The 16267-nt window shown below is 50.9% G+C and overlaps 2 protein-coding genes across 2 annotated transcripts in view; both read right to left on the bottom strand.

The window, feature by feature from the left end:
* Positions 1–3743: 3743 nt before the first annotated feature.
* ORAI2 (ORAI calcium release-activated calcium modulator 2) lies at positions 3744–12515 on the bottom strand. The gene is made up of 3 exons (XM_090276834.1): positions 11977–12515; positions 8320–8557; positions 3744–4403 (listed from the first exon to the last, which is right to left on the bottom strand). Exons 1-3 carry the CDS (start codon positions 12417–12419, stop codon positions 3864–3866), a joined length of 1221 nt encoding a protein of 406 aa, XP_090132960.1. The 5' UTR covers positions 12420–12515; the 3' UTR covers positions 3744–3863.
* The window catches only part of PRKRIP1 (PRKR interacting protein 1), a 37631-nt gene continuing 29861 nt past the window's right edge, over positions 8498–16267 (bottom strand). The window contains exon 6 of the mRNA XM_090276837.1: positions 8498–8557. Within this exon, the coding sequence (XP_090132963.1) occupies positions 8541–8557 (17 nt within the window). The 3' untranslated portion in view covers positions 8498–8540. The remainder of the gene's footprint in view (positions 8558–16267) is intronic.

Below are 16267 nucleotides of genomic sequence, written 5' to 3'. Positions count from 1 at the left end.
AAGGGTAGTTTCTGTAACATCCTCTTCCCGAGGAAGTTGGGGGGAATCTGCCGACATTCCTCAGCCTGCCCTACTTTGCAAAGATGTTGAAGAAATTTGGGGCCAGTTATTTGTTCACAGGGTGGGTTGGTGAGGCCAAGGTTGGTCCTAATGGTGCTGAGCTCAGTCCTGGGAGGACCCTCTGGGGTTAATTCTGCTGAGACTTGTGCAGAGACTGCCTGTACTGTGTCCCTAGCACCTTGTGGGGACAGCAGGGGCTGGAAAGGATTCAGCACATTTTAAATGGGCCCAGACTGCAGTGGTCTCACCTTGTTGGGCCCTACCCAGGGCTCTGTGGACCCTGTCCCTCAACCTTCTAGAAGTATCTAAGTCAGGAATGAGTCCTGTCAGCAGGTCACCTGAATGGTAAGTGGGCCTGGCCACAATAGGTTTGCTGGACTCACTGGAGAATTGGTCCATAGAGCCAGTTTACAGCCCGGAGCTCTGTTCTGAACCCAGGCCCTCAGTGCTTTACGGCCTGGAGAGTCCTTCCTCTGGGCTGTAGAGGCAGCTTGGCTCCCTGTATTGGCAGAACTTTTCCATACAGTGGTGCCAGCTGCTTTGCACACCTAAGTCCTAGGAGCATCTGGGTTGAAGTGCCAAAAAATAATGGACAAATTCTTTCCTAGAAGGGGGCCTCTACCTCAGTGGGCAACTGTTACAAAACAGAAAATCTGGGAATGTCCTCATGAGTGCCCCCAGGCTGCAGGAGGGATCTGCATTACTGCTGCCCAGCTGGACACCTGGCCTCAGCCCAGAGCCACAGGGTCACAGGGTTGGAGAATGCCCAGTGGGACAGAGCTTCAGTGGCTCCTGTCCTGGAGGACTTAAAGCTGACCCTGTCAGGACAGGATGGCACTCAGCTATGCCTGGGGCTGCCCCTTGCTGTGTTTCTGGAAAGGGAGAGTCCTGCTTGGAAAGAAAAGTGGCAGGAAAAGGGGCCCCCATTGGCAGGAGCCTTGTGGCATGACTGGGCCCTAGTGCCCTGTCTATTCCAGAAGTCCTTCACCTGGGAAGCCTGTTAGGACACTGGCTGGTGACCAAAAATTAGGAGGAGGCAGGAGGGGCTTGAGGATCTAGGATGCAGGAAACACCAGGGAACGACCAACCAGGGTCTACCCACAGCATTCCACCAAGAACAGAAAGTTTGTTTATTCAGTTCAATCCAGGGCAACTGTTTAAAAAGTCTGTACACAGGACAGGGATTCACATCATATGTGATCTGCACAGCGTCATGCATAATGAACTAATTAGCACAAGACAGGTAAGAACCTCATCCACTGAGGCTTCTGCAGTTTTATCCTCCACAGACCTTCCTAGAAGACACGAAAAGACATTCTGCTCTCACAGTTTCTAAAATAGAAACACTTGAGTTTTGAAACGTCTGGTCAGGTACTAAATGAAGACTGTGTTCCACTTTGGAAGGGGCCTCAAGTATTTGCAGGCAATTGTTTTACAAGCACCAGGAAGGCTCTGCTCAGAGGGAAACAGGGCAAGTCCACACTGGCCCCAGGGTGGCCCAGGCGCCTCACCGCAGAATTGCCGCTGTACTGGAACACTCCACAACCACATTAAACCTCCAGAATCCCAATTTCTAGTGTGTAGTTTGCCAGCCCCTCCCCTACATCGCCTTGCTGAGTTGTTCCTGGAGCTCCAATATAGCAGCTTACTCGCCATCTTGTGACAAGCTCCAGGGCTACCCTGAAGTTGTCCCCCACCCACCACCAGTCCCCAGACCCACTGTCATCTCTGTTCCCACGGAAACTGGAAGGCTGGAGCTGGGAAAGCACTCTGAAGAACAAGAAATTACAAGAACATTATTCTCCCAGTGTTTAAGCATGGTATGTGGCATCTTTCCTAGTCATTGGGCACCTAGTACCTGACCCTGTTATGGTCAAAGGCTCTGCCCACAGATCAGGCATAACAAGCCCCACTGGCACTGAGGGTGTGCTTTCCAGTCTAGGCAGCATGGCACTTCACGGGTCTGGCATACTTGGGGCAGGGCTACCAGGTGGCCCGGGAAAGTGGCAGCAGGGGTGAGCCCAGTATGGCCCCTCTCAAAAGGCTCAGGCCAGAGTAAGGGCTTGCTGCCAGCTCCCTGCTGTGGGGAAAAGCCAGCTTGTCTTGTCACTGCCAGGGCACAAAGTGGCTGTCTTGCAGTGATGCTTACATTCTGTTGCAAAGCAAGCACATTAAACCAGATAAGCCACTTCAACAAGGCTGTGGGGAAGAGGAAGCGTGCACTAGAGAGCAAGTCACAACAGATGCCTGCAAAACATGCGAGGGACACAGCCCTGGTGGGGCACCGTGTCCAGGCTCCCCGTAAGCGTCACCACTGACACTGGTGATTCTCAGCACAACTCCCAGAGGGCCCCTCTGCATTTCCAAGTTAAGGATAAGGTGTATGTTCTCACCTGCAGGTCACATTCCCAGAAAACCCAGCCAGGCCAGTCAGGACTTCTTGACACAGGCAACCCGGACCCACAGAGATGTTAGGCTGTTGACAGAAATGCCATCAGAGCCTGAAGTCCAGTGATGTTTTGTGAAACAAAAAGGTCTCCTTCTCCAGGTGGCTGCTGGCCAATGTGGTAAACGTGGTTTTTCAAAGCAGCTCAGGGTACAGCACGCTCACACAAGCTGAGCTGTGGCCTGTACGTGAACAGCCTGAGAACACGAGCTAGGGCAACCAGAAGCCCTTAGTGAAAACACCAGAACCAGTAAGCGTGTGAGCTGGGCTCTGGTGGTGGCTGAGAGGCCTCGGGGCCCAGGAGGGAGCACTGTGTAAAGTCATGCCTTCTCTGTAGTTGTTCCATGTCATGAGCAAGACCTGCATTTGGCAAGGGCTGGCCCCTGGTGCCACCACCCACAGACAGGAAGTCTCCCAAGCTGCCCCTTTCACTGCCTGGTACCATGGGCAGCAGGGAGATCGGCAGGCTCTGCCACCTGAGCAAGTGCCCCTGGCCTTTTGTGGCCACAGCCTGGAGGATCAGCTGACTCAGGCTCAGAGGGGGTTTGATGGCCAAGAGATTGAAGCCTCTGGGCTGTGGGCCCTTCTCAACCTGGTGGCCTTGTTGGGTCAGTGTGGCCAGGGCTCCAGGCTGGCTAGGAAGAGAACTTGAGCCCAGTGTGCTTTGGAGCACCTCTCGGTTAACAGCCCCCTTGGGTGGGCTGCTTCTAGGCTTGCCTCCTGACCCTTCCCGGCCTCCACCTTTGGAAGTCTCCCCCAGGCCCTGACAAGTCTGCCACCTCCGGGAGGACCCACCACACCTCCTGGGCTGACATGTGCCCCAGGCTCCTGCCTAGCCCACAAGCCAGGCCACCCAACACCCTCCAGAGCAAGGGAGGGAAGCACCAGGCCCAGCTGTAATCCTGTGCCCATATAATTGCCAGTCCCTGCCTAATCACAGCAGGCTGGTACTATCAGATGTGCCACCCAGCTGCCACACAGCCCATCTCAGTCATGGGGTGATCCTTCTCTGAACTTACAGCCCTATGCTGACCCTCCAGGCCTTCCCCAGGCTCCCTGCACCGCTGGCCGCTCATTCCACATCTGTGCCACGACCACAGTGCTGGAGCCCTGCCTCCTCCCTCAGGATTCCCAGGACCAAGGACTCAGCCTTTCTTTGCCCTAAGCTCTTAGCAACAGAGTCTTTAAGGATTTCCATTTCCTGAGGGAAAATGATACAGGCTTTACAGCATTAAGATAGGAGTAAAACTTTGGTCTTGAATTATCTGGCAGTGTCTAGGCAGCCTCATGGCAATTTACATTTCCGAAAGCATGCAGGCTGCTTCTGCGGGCTCCCAGCTCCCGGGGCTCCGAGTCCTCACACCACCTTCAGGCTGCGCTCGTGCCCATCCAGCTGCACCTTGAGCTTGTGCAGCTCCTCAATCTCGCGGTTGTGCCGCTCAGTTTTGTGGCGCACCAGCGAGCGGTAGAAGTGGATGGTGAAGATCACGAAAATGAGACCCACAGGTACCATAATGATGGTGGACACGAGGGCAGCATGCCAGCCCGTGAAGCTGCCGGCGCCAGGCGTGGGGCCGGGGTAGTGGCGTGAGTCCACAGGCAGGAACTTGATCCAGCAGAGCAGCACAACCTCAGCCAGGAAGAGCAGGATGCCGAGCACAGTGGAGAAGCCCCAGGCCAGCTCGATGTAGGGGTGCATGCGCTCGTGCGGCGACTCACTGATGGAGTTGAGGTTGTGGATGTTGCTCACGGCCTCCACGTTGGGCAGGATGCATGTGCTGATGAGCAGGGCGAAGAGGTGCACAGCCACCAGCACCGTCGTGCAGGCGCTGAAGGCAATGAGCAGGGTCCTTGGGTACTGGTACTGCGTCTCCAGCTGCACCTCCACCATGGCCACCTGCAAGGCAGAGAGGATGCCGCTGGGCTGGGCACCCACTTTCAGGCCCTTGCAGAGCATAGGGCACCCTCCTCATTGTTCAACTATTTTGAACTTTCCTTTTTTCTGATTAGCTAAAGAAGATCCCACTGAGAAAAAAAATCTGTTAAGTACAGAAGAGACTAAAGAAGCACAGGGTGGGGCGGGGCCACCCTGCAGATGCCTTCCCAGACAAATTATAGGGTGTATCTGAGGTGCTGAGCTATGAGCCAGGACAGAGGCCACACTTCCCTGGGAAGGTGTGATTTTACTGTTGGCATCACAGCCAGGCTACAGTGTGGCTTAGCTGGAAAAAAACAAAACCAAACAAAACCTGTTGTTTTAAAAAAAATAAAAATTGACCTTTCAAAGGGTTAAAAAAGTGAAAATGGAGGTTTCTGAGGGTGCCCAGACCCTGAGCTGTACCCCTTGTTAGCCTCACACAGTCCACAGGGCGCATCTCTCAGCTGACGCCAAAAGCCAATGAGAGAAACCTACATATCTGAGGGCCGGGAATGCTGATGGACATGAGGGCTGTGGTGAGAAGGGGCAGTTGTGGGAAGGAGGCTGGGCTGGGAAGAGTGAACTGAATCATCAACCACAGTTACCAGATGCCAACGGGTTAACATCTAAAATGCAGCCCTGGCTGGTGTGGCTCAGTGGATTAAGTGGTGTTCTGTGAACCAAGAGGTCACTGGTTCGATTTCCAGTCAGGGCACATGCCTGGGTTGTGGCCAGGTCCCCAGTTGGGGGCATGCGAGAGGCAACCAATCCATGTATCTCTCTCACACACACATTGACATTTCTCTCTCCTTTCCCCTCTCTCTAAAAGTAAATAAAATCTTAAAAAAAATTAACAAGAAAGATTTTACAACTTCTAGCAACTGGCACCTCTTAAGAGTGAGCACCTCCTTCCCTCAGTGGAGATGGAACATTTGGTAGTTACGGAGATGTGGCAGTTCTAATGGACCGTACCTGAACAGAAACTCAGCAGTGATTACTGCTTCAAAAAGATAATAGCCAATAACAGGAGTTGAGGGGTGGTCTTTTTTCAGGGCCCCTGTGGCCTGGGTAGGCTCTTGTTACCACAAAGGATATGGCCCAACAAAAGGATGTTGTAAACCACAGAAGGCACCAAGATAAGAAACAAAGATGATTAAAAGGCCTACAAGGAAGCAGTTTTATTCTTCCTCAAGAGAAGGAAAGGTCAAAAGACCATTTTTCATTGTGTTTATGTAAAGACTTTTTTAAAGACTTCATTTTTTTTAGAGAGAATGGAAGGGAGGGAGAAAGAGAGGGAGAGAAACATCAATGGGTGAGAGATGCATGGACAGGTTGCCTCTCTCCTGCCCCCAGCTGGGGACCCAGCCTGCAACCCAGGCATGTGCCCTGACTGGGAGTTGAACCAGCCACCTTTTGCAACCTTTCAGCTCGCAGGCCAGTGCTCAATCCACTGAACCGCACCAGCCACGGCTATGTAAAGATTTTAAGAGGGGATTCTCAGATCACTAGTTCTCTGTGTTAGAAGAAGGTTAAACATGAAGAAATAAGCTTAAGGTTGGGCATAAGTGCTTACTGTTGGACAAAGAAACAGTTTTGTAATTCTACTTAGGGAATACACAATATAAAGAGGGGATTCCACCTAGCAAACTGCCTCTTTTCTCTGGGTCCCTGCCCTTATTTGGCTATGGTTCCCATGGCCATAATGCTCTCTGACAATCAGTACCGGTCACTTCTTTCTCCCACGCTTCACCACAGGCTGAACAGTTACCTGATTTACTGGTGGGCTATTAAACTAATCAAGCAACACCACTGCTTTCCCTACCCCGTCTTGGCTCCACACTGCTTCCCTTGCTTCCCCATTTTCACTGTTATGACAGAATCTCTGGTGCATGTGAGGCTGGGGCAGCCTCCCTAAGAGGAACCTTCTAGAAGAAAAGGCAAGGACACTGTGTGGCTTCTAAAATGTATCCCCAGGTTGCTTAATGAAGTACTTTCTGGTACACGGGAGATACTCCAACAGTGCTGAAGAAATGAATTACTACTGGGAAGTATAACTGCCATCGCCAAGCTAAGGACACACAGCACTCTGGGGCCCACATCCAGGGATCCTCATCTCTCAGTGGTCCCTATTCTCAATCTAAGACCACTTCATACCCTAAAGGCTACCAGTATGTCTCCAAGTACTCCTCTAGAATTCACTCTTTGTTTGATAACTTGATTCAAGGGCTTGTTTTCAAATACTGAATGAGTGGTTTTAAAGCCTCAACTTGGAAGAGCATTTTGTTGGCTGGAAAACAGGGAAGTTGCCCTCAGTTTGGAAATACAAATGTTTGGAAGGCCAAGGTCTAAAAAGTCAGCTGCAACAGAAAGCGATTTCTGAGACCCAAGCCCACAGAGAAAGGAAACTCTCACTGCATTATGTCATGTAGTGCTTCTCAGAGTTAAGCATTCCTCCAAAGTTAAAAAATTACCTAAGTACAGGGCAGCAAAATGTAATGCAATGCTATAACTCTTCTGTGGTGTAGAAACAAGCTCTAATTTTAATAGTGATGTTTAAACTTCTCATACACATTCCTTAAAGTTAAGCTTGAGAAAATTGTCTTTCTAATGTGATGAAAACCACAGAAAGAATATCACTATGAGCCAAAGTTGGATACCATGTGATTACAGTAGTCCCTCTCTCTATCGTGGTTCACTTATCGCGACCTCACTGTATTGTGGGATTTAAAAAATATTATATTTAATTATTTATTGCGGATTTTTCGCTATATCACGGGATTTTGTGGTACTGTATATGTATGTTGTTAAAGTTACATAGGTTTAACAGTGTAGAATAAATGTAAGGTTCCTACTTCCTGGGGGGGGGGGGTCTAGAACATAATACCCGCGATAAGTGAGGGAATGCTGTATATGCTTTTGTAATTACATTTAAAAAAAAAGAAAGTGCAAGGCTTAAATAAGCTTTTGCTTTAAACTAGACAGAAACCCAAATTTATTGCCTCTCAGTTTGGTGACCTCTGCCCTGTCTTGTATGAAGCCATGCCCTGGCTGTGTAAGATGTCATTTTTCTAAAGGTGGCCCTACCAACAACCAAGTAGGCCCTTGTCAGCAGTGGCCACAGTGGCTCATTCAGATAGCTTTTTATTTTCTGCACTACTAATTTGACAGCTGAGGCTCTGGACTACAGACAAACAACAATTGTTTTTGCATTAAAAAACCCTACTTCCAGCCCAATAGGACCTCTGAGCACACCAGAAAGCAGTGGCTGCAGCCCCAGGAATTCTGACTCCTGACATGTGCGTCCCTGGGGACAATTCCCTAAAGGGATGTGGGTTGAGCGCTTTAAAGTCAAGAGTGCCTGAGAAGGACTCTTGTCCTGGAGGATGACTCAGAAGGTAAGCCACAGCTGGGTGGCTGGGAGTGAGGCCAGAGGCTCTCCTTAGTCACCCCAGCTGTCACATCTGAGGGCATCTGCACTCTGGTTGGGTTACACTGTGCAAACCCCAATCAATCCCAGAGTTCCTGCTCAAGTCCTCGAGATTTCCAAACTCTTGGGTGGTACCTGAGATGGGTAGATGTGGGTACTTTTCTCCAGGAAACCCTGAAGCTATTTTAATTACCACCCTAACTTCCTTGCCAGGCAAAACTATGTAAATATGAGAGTGGTGCTTTCTGTGGGCTCTGAGGTTGTGGGCTCCTCTGTATCCCCCAGCAACCCCTCTGGTTGACAAAGCAGTCACCTTGGAGGATATGGGATGTGGGAAAACTTCTTAATGGTATATCCTGGCTGCCAATAGGGCCCAGAGGGAGCGTTTTGCTCCCCGATGCATCACAGGATACTGATTAGCAAGAGCCCACTTTGCAGGCTATGTTCCCACCAAGTGTTTGCACTCACCATCGCAAAGCCCGAGAGGAGGGCGGAGGTGCGGCTGGAGGCTTTCAGTTTGGCCCTGCTCAGGTAGAGCTTCCTCCAAGACAGGGCTTGCACGGAGTGGTGGTTGGAGGTGACTAGTTCCAGGTAGCTGCGGCGGACCCAGTCCCGGTAATCCATGCCCTTGTGGCCTGGGTCAGAGCAGGCAGGAGTGGAGGGGTCCACAGGCACATTGAGTTCGGCACTCATGATGAGAGCCAGGCTGGGGACAGGAGAGGTACACACTCAGGCTTCCCAAATGGTGCCCAGGGCCTGGAAAACCCAGAATCCAAGCCCAGTTAGTCTTTCTCTGGGGCCCACTGTATATACCTTATACTACAGCTATGGGGACCAGGGGTGTGTGAGTGGGGGGCCCTGGTCTCTGATGCAGTCCCCACACTGGAACATGGGGACCATCTATAGGAGAGGAGGGTCAAGAGTACATTTCCAAGAACCACCACAGTATCCAGCATTGTTCCTCCAGGAAGCTGGAATGCAGCCTCCCATCCCGACCTAGCTCTTGGGTAAATGGAACTCCAAGGTTGGCCAAGAGCACCTAAGACGATCCTCTGACTCAAACCTATCATCAGGGACTGGGGAGCTGTAGGATTTAGAAAGATCAGAGGACCTTAAGTTACCAAGTCTGGATGTGACCCGACTGTGTGATGCTGGGCATGACACCTGACTTGCTGACCTCATTCATCTTCAAATGAGGACATCCCCACCCTACAGGGCTCTTAAACAAGATAATGGACTCAAAACTGTTTTTCAATATCTGAGTGTCAACAGTGAAAAACACCTTTCCAAGCAGCTGCTAGTTTCTCAAACCCAACTTAAATTTTAATCATCATGGTTCACCCTAAAAAATACTTGGGTTTATAAACCTAGAGTACAGCCACATCCAGACTGAAATGGAAACACTCAGGAAAATGAAAAATTGGCCCTGGCTGTGTGGCTCAGTAGATTTGAGTGTCAGCCTGCAAATAGAAAGATTCCCAGTTTGATTCCCAGTCAGGGCACATGCCTGGGTTGCAGGCCTGGTCCCCAGATGGGGGCATATGAGAGGCAACTGATTGCTGTATCTCTCGCACACTGATGTTTCTCTCCCGGTCTTTCTCTCTCTCTTCCCCTCTCTCTAAAAGTAAATAAATAAAATCTTAAAAAAAAAAAAAAAAAAAATTAAATCCACCACCTGACACATGAGAATGCTTTACAAAGAACAGAGACTGGAGAGTCCTCAAGTTACCCTAGGTGGGCATCTGGTGGGACAACAGCATGGAATGAAGATATGATCTGTCGAGATTTGTGAATTTAAACCCTAATCTCCACTAATCCAAATAGGGATTGGTGATCTCATGTGGCCCAAGGGGCTGGCGTGGCAGCAGACACGGATCAGCTCTAATTATTCTGCAGGGCACAAGCTTCAAGGGCACAGGCACCTCTCAGCTCAGTTGGCATCAGATACTAACTTGTGCATTTTAGGCCTGAAAAAAGGCCCCAGGAAAAGCCTACTTAAAGTTATTACAAACAGACCCAGGAGCATGGCTGGGATGGGTGGGGTTGGAGGGGTCTGCCAGGGCCAGCAGCTGAGGAAATGCCCCACACCTGATCCATCCATGCCAATCTCTAAAAGCGTTCTCTGGGAAGGTCCTGGAAGCCAGAAGAGCTCTGTTTTGGTGTGCTTTCCTCTTTGTCTACTGCCAGGCTGTGAAGGCACAGCTTTTACTGGCCCACAGGACCCTGAGGAACAGTTCTGTGCTCTCCTGTTTCTGCTGGGAATGTCATTTCTAGGAAGGCCTACTTGGAAGCCTTGGTCACTGTCCTCCTGCCCACATCTGCAGTCAGCAGAACTGCTTTCCTAATCACTGGAAGGTCCCTTCACTGGGGGAGAATTCAGAGTAATGTTGCTCACTGACCAATCCCTTGCTTAGCTCCAAATAATTTAGAATGGTATCATTTGGAAATGCACTTTTTCTTTCTTTTTTCCATATGTAACAGAAGTGGGCCTACAGGTATGATAAAGACAGCGGACTGCATGTGGAAGGATGAAAGGCACAACCTTTGCTCCCTCAGAGTACCTGTCTCTCCACCCAACACCCTGACTCAAAAAAATACTTATACCCTAAAGTAAGACAGCATTTGGTATCTAGGCATCAAAGGTGAAAAAGTGGAGGATCCTCTGAGTTCCTGTGCCCAGTGTGTGTATGAGCAAATTAAGGGTATGATTCTCATCCAATAAGCTAAATGCTTTAGTGGAGGGGGTGTGAGGGCCAAGGGAGCAGAGGAGGTGCTGGCTGCCTTAGTTTTGGGCAGGGAGAAGGTGCCTTTTAGGAAGCAAAGATAGGGGATAAGGACATAGGTGGTGAAGGCAATATTGGCAAAGAGGGAACCTCCCTCAAAGACAAGATGCTGCCCCTGTGGGAGGGTTCTGAGAGATATGGGACATGGCAGGAAGGCTGGCTGCAGAGGGGGTCAAGGAAATGGGGGGTGATGGCACAGGATACAGGGGGGACTGGATTTCAAAGCAGCCCACGCAATATGACTGTGTTGGACTTTCTCTGGTAGTGCATGGCTGAGTCATGGAAGGAGTTAATGAGAGGAGGGGAACAATCTGGGGTCCAGCCCAATGAAATGGCAGGAGGGCCTGATGGCCTCCCAAAAGACAAAGGCATGCAAGTGGTGAAGAACAGGGAAGCCCTGGGGCCAACAGTGAGCAGGGGGCTGGGCTCAAGTCCCAGAGAGGAGATGGAGCTTTGGTGACAGTGAGGTCTGATGGTGGCTTCCGGGAGTGGCCAGGGCAGTCCCAGCAGCCCTGTAAACATCCTCAGAATGGCAGGGGTGGGAAAGAAGGGCTGTCTGTTTGGAGCCTGGGTCCTTAAGATAGAAAAGCCACTTCCTGCAGAGGGAGCAGACTAGACCTGATTCGAATTCATCCTATCCCTGCCTGTACCACCGTCCTCCCTTGTGCCAGGTGTCCCCTGCCCGAGGAGGGTCAGTCTGGTCCTCACAGTCAACTAGGGCTGCAAGTAGGGAGGGGCAAGATGGAGCCCGACATTTCAGTCAGGTGGCAGAGGCTCCAAAGGATGCTCTCCTCGTGGAATCTTGAAGGGTTTGTGTTTGTTTCTATATAAGGGAAGTCAGAGAAAGGAGGTCTGGTACACTAACAGGGACTCTCTCTGCATTAGTTCCTCTCCTTGGCAGGCCAGTTTGAAACACATCCAGAGGGTGGGCTTGGGGTTTGTTTGCCTGTCAACTTCCTTTAAGCATCTGGGGCACGAGCAATGGTGAGTGCCCAGCAGAAACATCTGTTTCTCATTCTTTCCGTCTTTGTCATCCCCCGCGGCCGGGCGGGGGCCCAGCAGCGCCCACAAGGGTCTCCCAGAGGCATCCATCTGCATCTCCGTCCCACCCCCAGAAAAGCCCCGGCGGCCGCAGAACCCGGATTCGGCCGGAGCCACCAATCTCCCAGTCCTCTTGGTGCTGCACCCCGCCCGGGGATCTAGTGGGGCTGGGTTCACCTGGCTGCCCCCCCGCCATGCAGCCGTCCCATTCCGAGTCTGCCCAAGAGAAAGCCCATTCCCTCCCCTGCAGATGGGGCGTGACCCGGCTGCCTCCTCCAGACCCCCAGCGCCGCGCACTCACGGAGCTTCTATGCCCATTCGGCCAGTTCGCCTCTGGCTCGGCTTTCCTTCGCAACTGGCGGCGGCGGCGATAGCACGGTCCGGTGGCTGGCCCCGGCGCAGGGAGCAGCCCCCTCCCTTCTTCCGCCAGTCCCGCGGAGTTTCCCTCCGCCCCGCCTCCGTAGGCTGTCCAGCTCCCACCCGCGGCCCGCAGCCGCTGCCACGGCAACAGCGCGCTACCGTCACGTGACCCGCCCAAGGGGCGCTTAGGCCACGTGACACAGTGGGCCCGGACTCACGGCACCGCCTTGGGGGACCCCGGGCGCCTTGCCTGGTGGATCCTGATCCCGCCCGGGTGCAGAAACCCTCAAAAGGGGCGCATCTCTCCTGTCCCCGGGCGCGCCTCAGGTAGCCCTGGACAGGGATTAGCGCAGCTGCTGCCAGGCGAGCCGGAAGCCCCGGCATCCCTCGTTCTCTCGCTCCCTGGCCAGCCGCGCGGCCATCCTAGGCCCCAATAGCAGAACTATGAAGCTGCGCTGTCTCACCCTAGGTCTGGCTAGCAAGTCCTGGGTAGGGTAGACCCTACCCGACCCGAGGTGTGAGGGTCTAAGACCAGCATGGGACCACGGGGTTTCCAGGGTGAGTTCCGGAAGATGCCCGGGACCGATCATTGGCCGTATCGAGGGGTGGAGAGAGGCCAGGAGAGAGCATCCTGCAAAGAGGGAACAGGGATCCCGTTATCTGACTACAGGGTGGGTGGGAGTGAGGTGGGGAACGTGCGGAAAACGGGTGGAAAGGCAGACTGGGAAGGGCCCAGGCAGCCAGCCACGCCGCGTTTGACTGGGTAGACGGTGACACTACGCGGATCGCTAGCTGGAGCTGTCAGGTGGTCACCCAAAACACACTCCCCTCTCCCAGGCCCTTTGAAATCCGCGGGGACCTCACCCGAGTGCCGCACGCTCGGAATTCTAACCCTGGTATAGGACCAGGCATCTGGAGTGAAAGTGTCTCTGCGGTGCCCCTGCGCCTTCCCTCCGCTGCTGCAGGGAACCTCTCGCCCGCAATGGTAAACTCTATGGTTTTACAATCGAGATATTCAAACAAGAACGTTCTTTTCAGGAAGTGCACACGATGGGTTCATACCGGCTTGCGGTGCCAGACGGCCCCTCGAGTCCTTCCTGCATGCCCTACATAGGATTTTTCCATCTGTCACACTGCCCTGAACCGTGACACATTTATCCAAAAATGATACTTTTCGATCCGGGAGGGCACTTACAAAATAGACTAAACCAGCTCCCCACCTGGTTACTGTCCCAACAAAGGTTACAGGAAAGTCCTGGGATCTGATTACTAACCCCCCACCCCCACCCCCGCCTCTATGGCTACAGGAAAAGGGACGTTTGAATTTCAGGGGGCAAATCCTCAGAAAGCAACCATACTGTGGCTTTCAAACCTTTCAAACCTCAAAGCTCTTCATTAAATGACCTGGAAAACAAGAAGAAAATTACTGTAAACTACAGTATTTGTGTCATAGATGAGACTTCTTTCAGCAATGAAGTCATTTGCTTGTTCTCAGCCTTGAAGCCTGAGTACACATTCTTCATAAAGCTTCCTATGCTAGTCAGCAGTGCCTCCACCCCAAGCACATTTATCCAGCATGCCTGAACAGAAGCAAAGTGTGTCATAATTACCAGTGCTTTTCAGAGCTAGTTTCCTACCAAACAGAAAATGGCTTTTCCACGCTGCCAGAAGATTAAGGAAGGTGATGATGGTACCATGTTGAGAGAGATTGAATGATCGCAGTACTAACGGTTGGAGGTGCCCAGGTAGTTGAGTGCGAGTTCCATGAGGGGTTGGGAAGTTCAAATAAAGGTCCACAAGTACCAGCCAGCAACCCCGCAGATGTCTGGACTACAATTTGGGCTATTATTTTCCTAGTCAGTTGACCTTGGCAAGCAGTTTCCTTCCTCAAGTCCTAAGCTACCCCACATTTGAAAAAGACCAATTCTCTGAGGCATACCCCCGGAGTCAACCATCTGCTAGTCTTCCTCATCAACAGATGCCCCACATTCAGTGAAGACTATGGTGTCTGCTTTCCTCTCCACCCCAGATCGTATCATCCAGCATGGCCACACAACTGGTGTGAACAATGTATCCAGTCCCCTGACACATCAGGTGTCCCCTTGGCCATTCACTCTTATGGCCTAGCTCTTGTCATCACCCTCTTAAATTCAAATCTCCCGCTTTCTCTTTCTCACTTAGTTCTCAACCCACTGCCTCTCTTCCTTCACCCTGCAGACCCACCTTTCTCCCTCTCAGCCTTTCCTCTTTAGCACAACCCCTTCCTCCCCCCACCTTTCCCCACTTCATAAGAGCTGTCATCATCACTTCCTTCATTTTTGCAGTCCACTGACATTGTGTTGCTACATCCATAAGATATTTCAGCCATTGCTTTTTCTGTTATTTCTCCCTCTACATGGAAACACACTTTTTTGCTCTGATGACCCCCACCTGACTCTTCTTCCCCCTGTGTAGGCTCCTTGGCTGACTGTCCCCTAGATGTGGGTATCTCTCAGGGTTGTCTGGGTCCTTCTCTCTATACCTCTTCCTGATTCGTCTCACCCACTTCCCTTATTTCAGGAGCCTGATGACTCTCAAATCATCACCTCCAGCCCTGATCTTTCCCCAGCCTGGCAGGGGGCACCCCAACTTCACCATTCCCACAGCTGAATCCTTCCTTTCCCACTTCTTGGGTCACCTGCCTCAGGGGCTGTTTTGTCATCCGCCCAGCCCAGCGGGTGACACTGAAGATCTGGCGTCATTCCTGACTCCTCCCCTTACCATCAAGTGCTGTGAATTCTCCTGCCTACATGTCTCTGGCGTTTCCCCCATTTCTCCCTGTCCCCAGTGGCCTCTAATACTAATTCAGGACATCACCTCCAATCTCCATTATTCCAAGAGCCTTCCACCTGTCCCCTTCCAATCTATTCTTCACACTGCAAAGTGAAAAATCCCCTTGTGTCTCCCCATTCCGTCTCCTACTTCCAGCCCTTCAGTTTCCCTGGGGCCTTGGATCTACTTGACCCTTTAATGTGGTTTAGAGGCGGAGCATTTGCTCCCTCCTCAGCTTGCTTTCTTAGCAATCCCACATGCTGGTAGCCTGCGTCACATGCCCGCACAGCACCATGTGCTGCACTTCATTTGGCCTTTTTGTTTCTGATAAGATCTGGACTTCCTTGAAGGTGGGAGCTGTGTCTTCCTCACCATCATTCCTATTGCCTAGTAAAGTGCCCTTAGGAATCCTTTTGGATTTACGTTTGCTACATTCTATGGAATAAGAAAACTAAACACTGCCTCACAGGACTTAACCCAAGTTAATTTCTTAGGGTGTTTTCTTCATTGAGATGTTAATATATGGTAATTGTAGCCACTTTAGTAGAGTGTGCCTAACAGTAAACATAAATCAATTTTCAAAGAAGAGGAAAAAACTTGACTTTTTCCAGTGATGATTCCAAAGGAAATGTTTCCACACAGCTCTCTTTCCATGTAGCCTGGAAATTGGATTTAGTTATATTCCTATTTCCAAAAGTCAACAATAGAACACCACTCCTGTAACTCAGTTTAATAACTTTTATTTCTTCCAAAAGGTAAATTAAAAAAAATTTTTTTTAAGTATATTTTATTACAGTAGTTCTAATTTTTTTCCCCTTTGCTCCCCTCTGCCCAGTACTCCCCGTCCCTCCAGCAATCCCATCCCCCTTAGTTCATGTGCATGAGTCGTGCATATAAGTTCTGTGGCTTCACCCTTTCCTATATATATTATTCTTAACTTCCCCTTGTCTATTTTGTACCAATTGATTATGCTTCTTAATCCCTGCACCATATCCCCATTTCTCCCCCTCCCCCCTCCCAGCTGATAACCCTCCAGATGATCCCCATACCTATGATTCTGTTCCTATTCTGGTTTGCTTAGTTGGTTTTTATTTTTTAGATTCAGTTGTTGATAGTTGTGAGTTTGTTGTCATTTTAGTGTTCATAGTTTTGATCTTCTTTCTCTTAAGTAAGTCCCTTTGACATTTCATATAATAATGGCTTGGTGATGATGAACTCCTTTAGCTTCATCTTGTCTGGGAAGTACTCCATCTGCCCTTCCATTCCAAATGATAGCTTTGCTGGATAATCTTGGTTGTACGCTGCTTTTCATCACATTGAATACTGCTTGCCAGACCCTTCCTGCCTGCAGAGAAATCAGCTGATAGTCCTATAGGCACCCCCCTGTAGGCAACTCTCCACCTCTTTCTTGCTGCACCTGG

Source organism: Furipterus horrens, unplaced genomic scaffold (assembly GCF_987537825.1).
Source record: "Furipterus horrens unplaced genomic scaffold, mFurHor1.1.pri manual_scaffold_5, whole genome shotgun sequence".
NCBI lineage: Eukaryota > Metazoa > Chordata > Mammalia > Chiroptera > Furipteridae > Furipterus > Furipterus horrens.
This window is presented reverse-complemented; position numbering and strand designations above follow the sequence as displayed.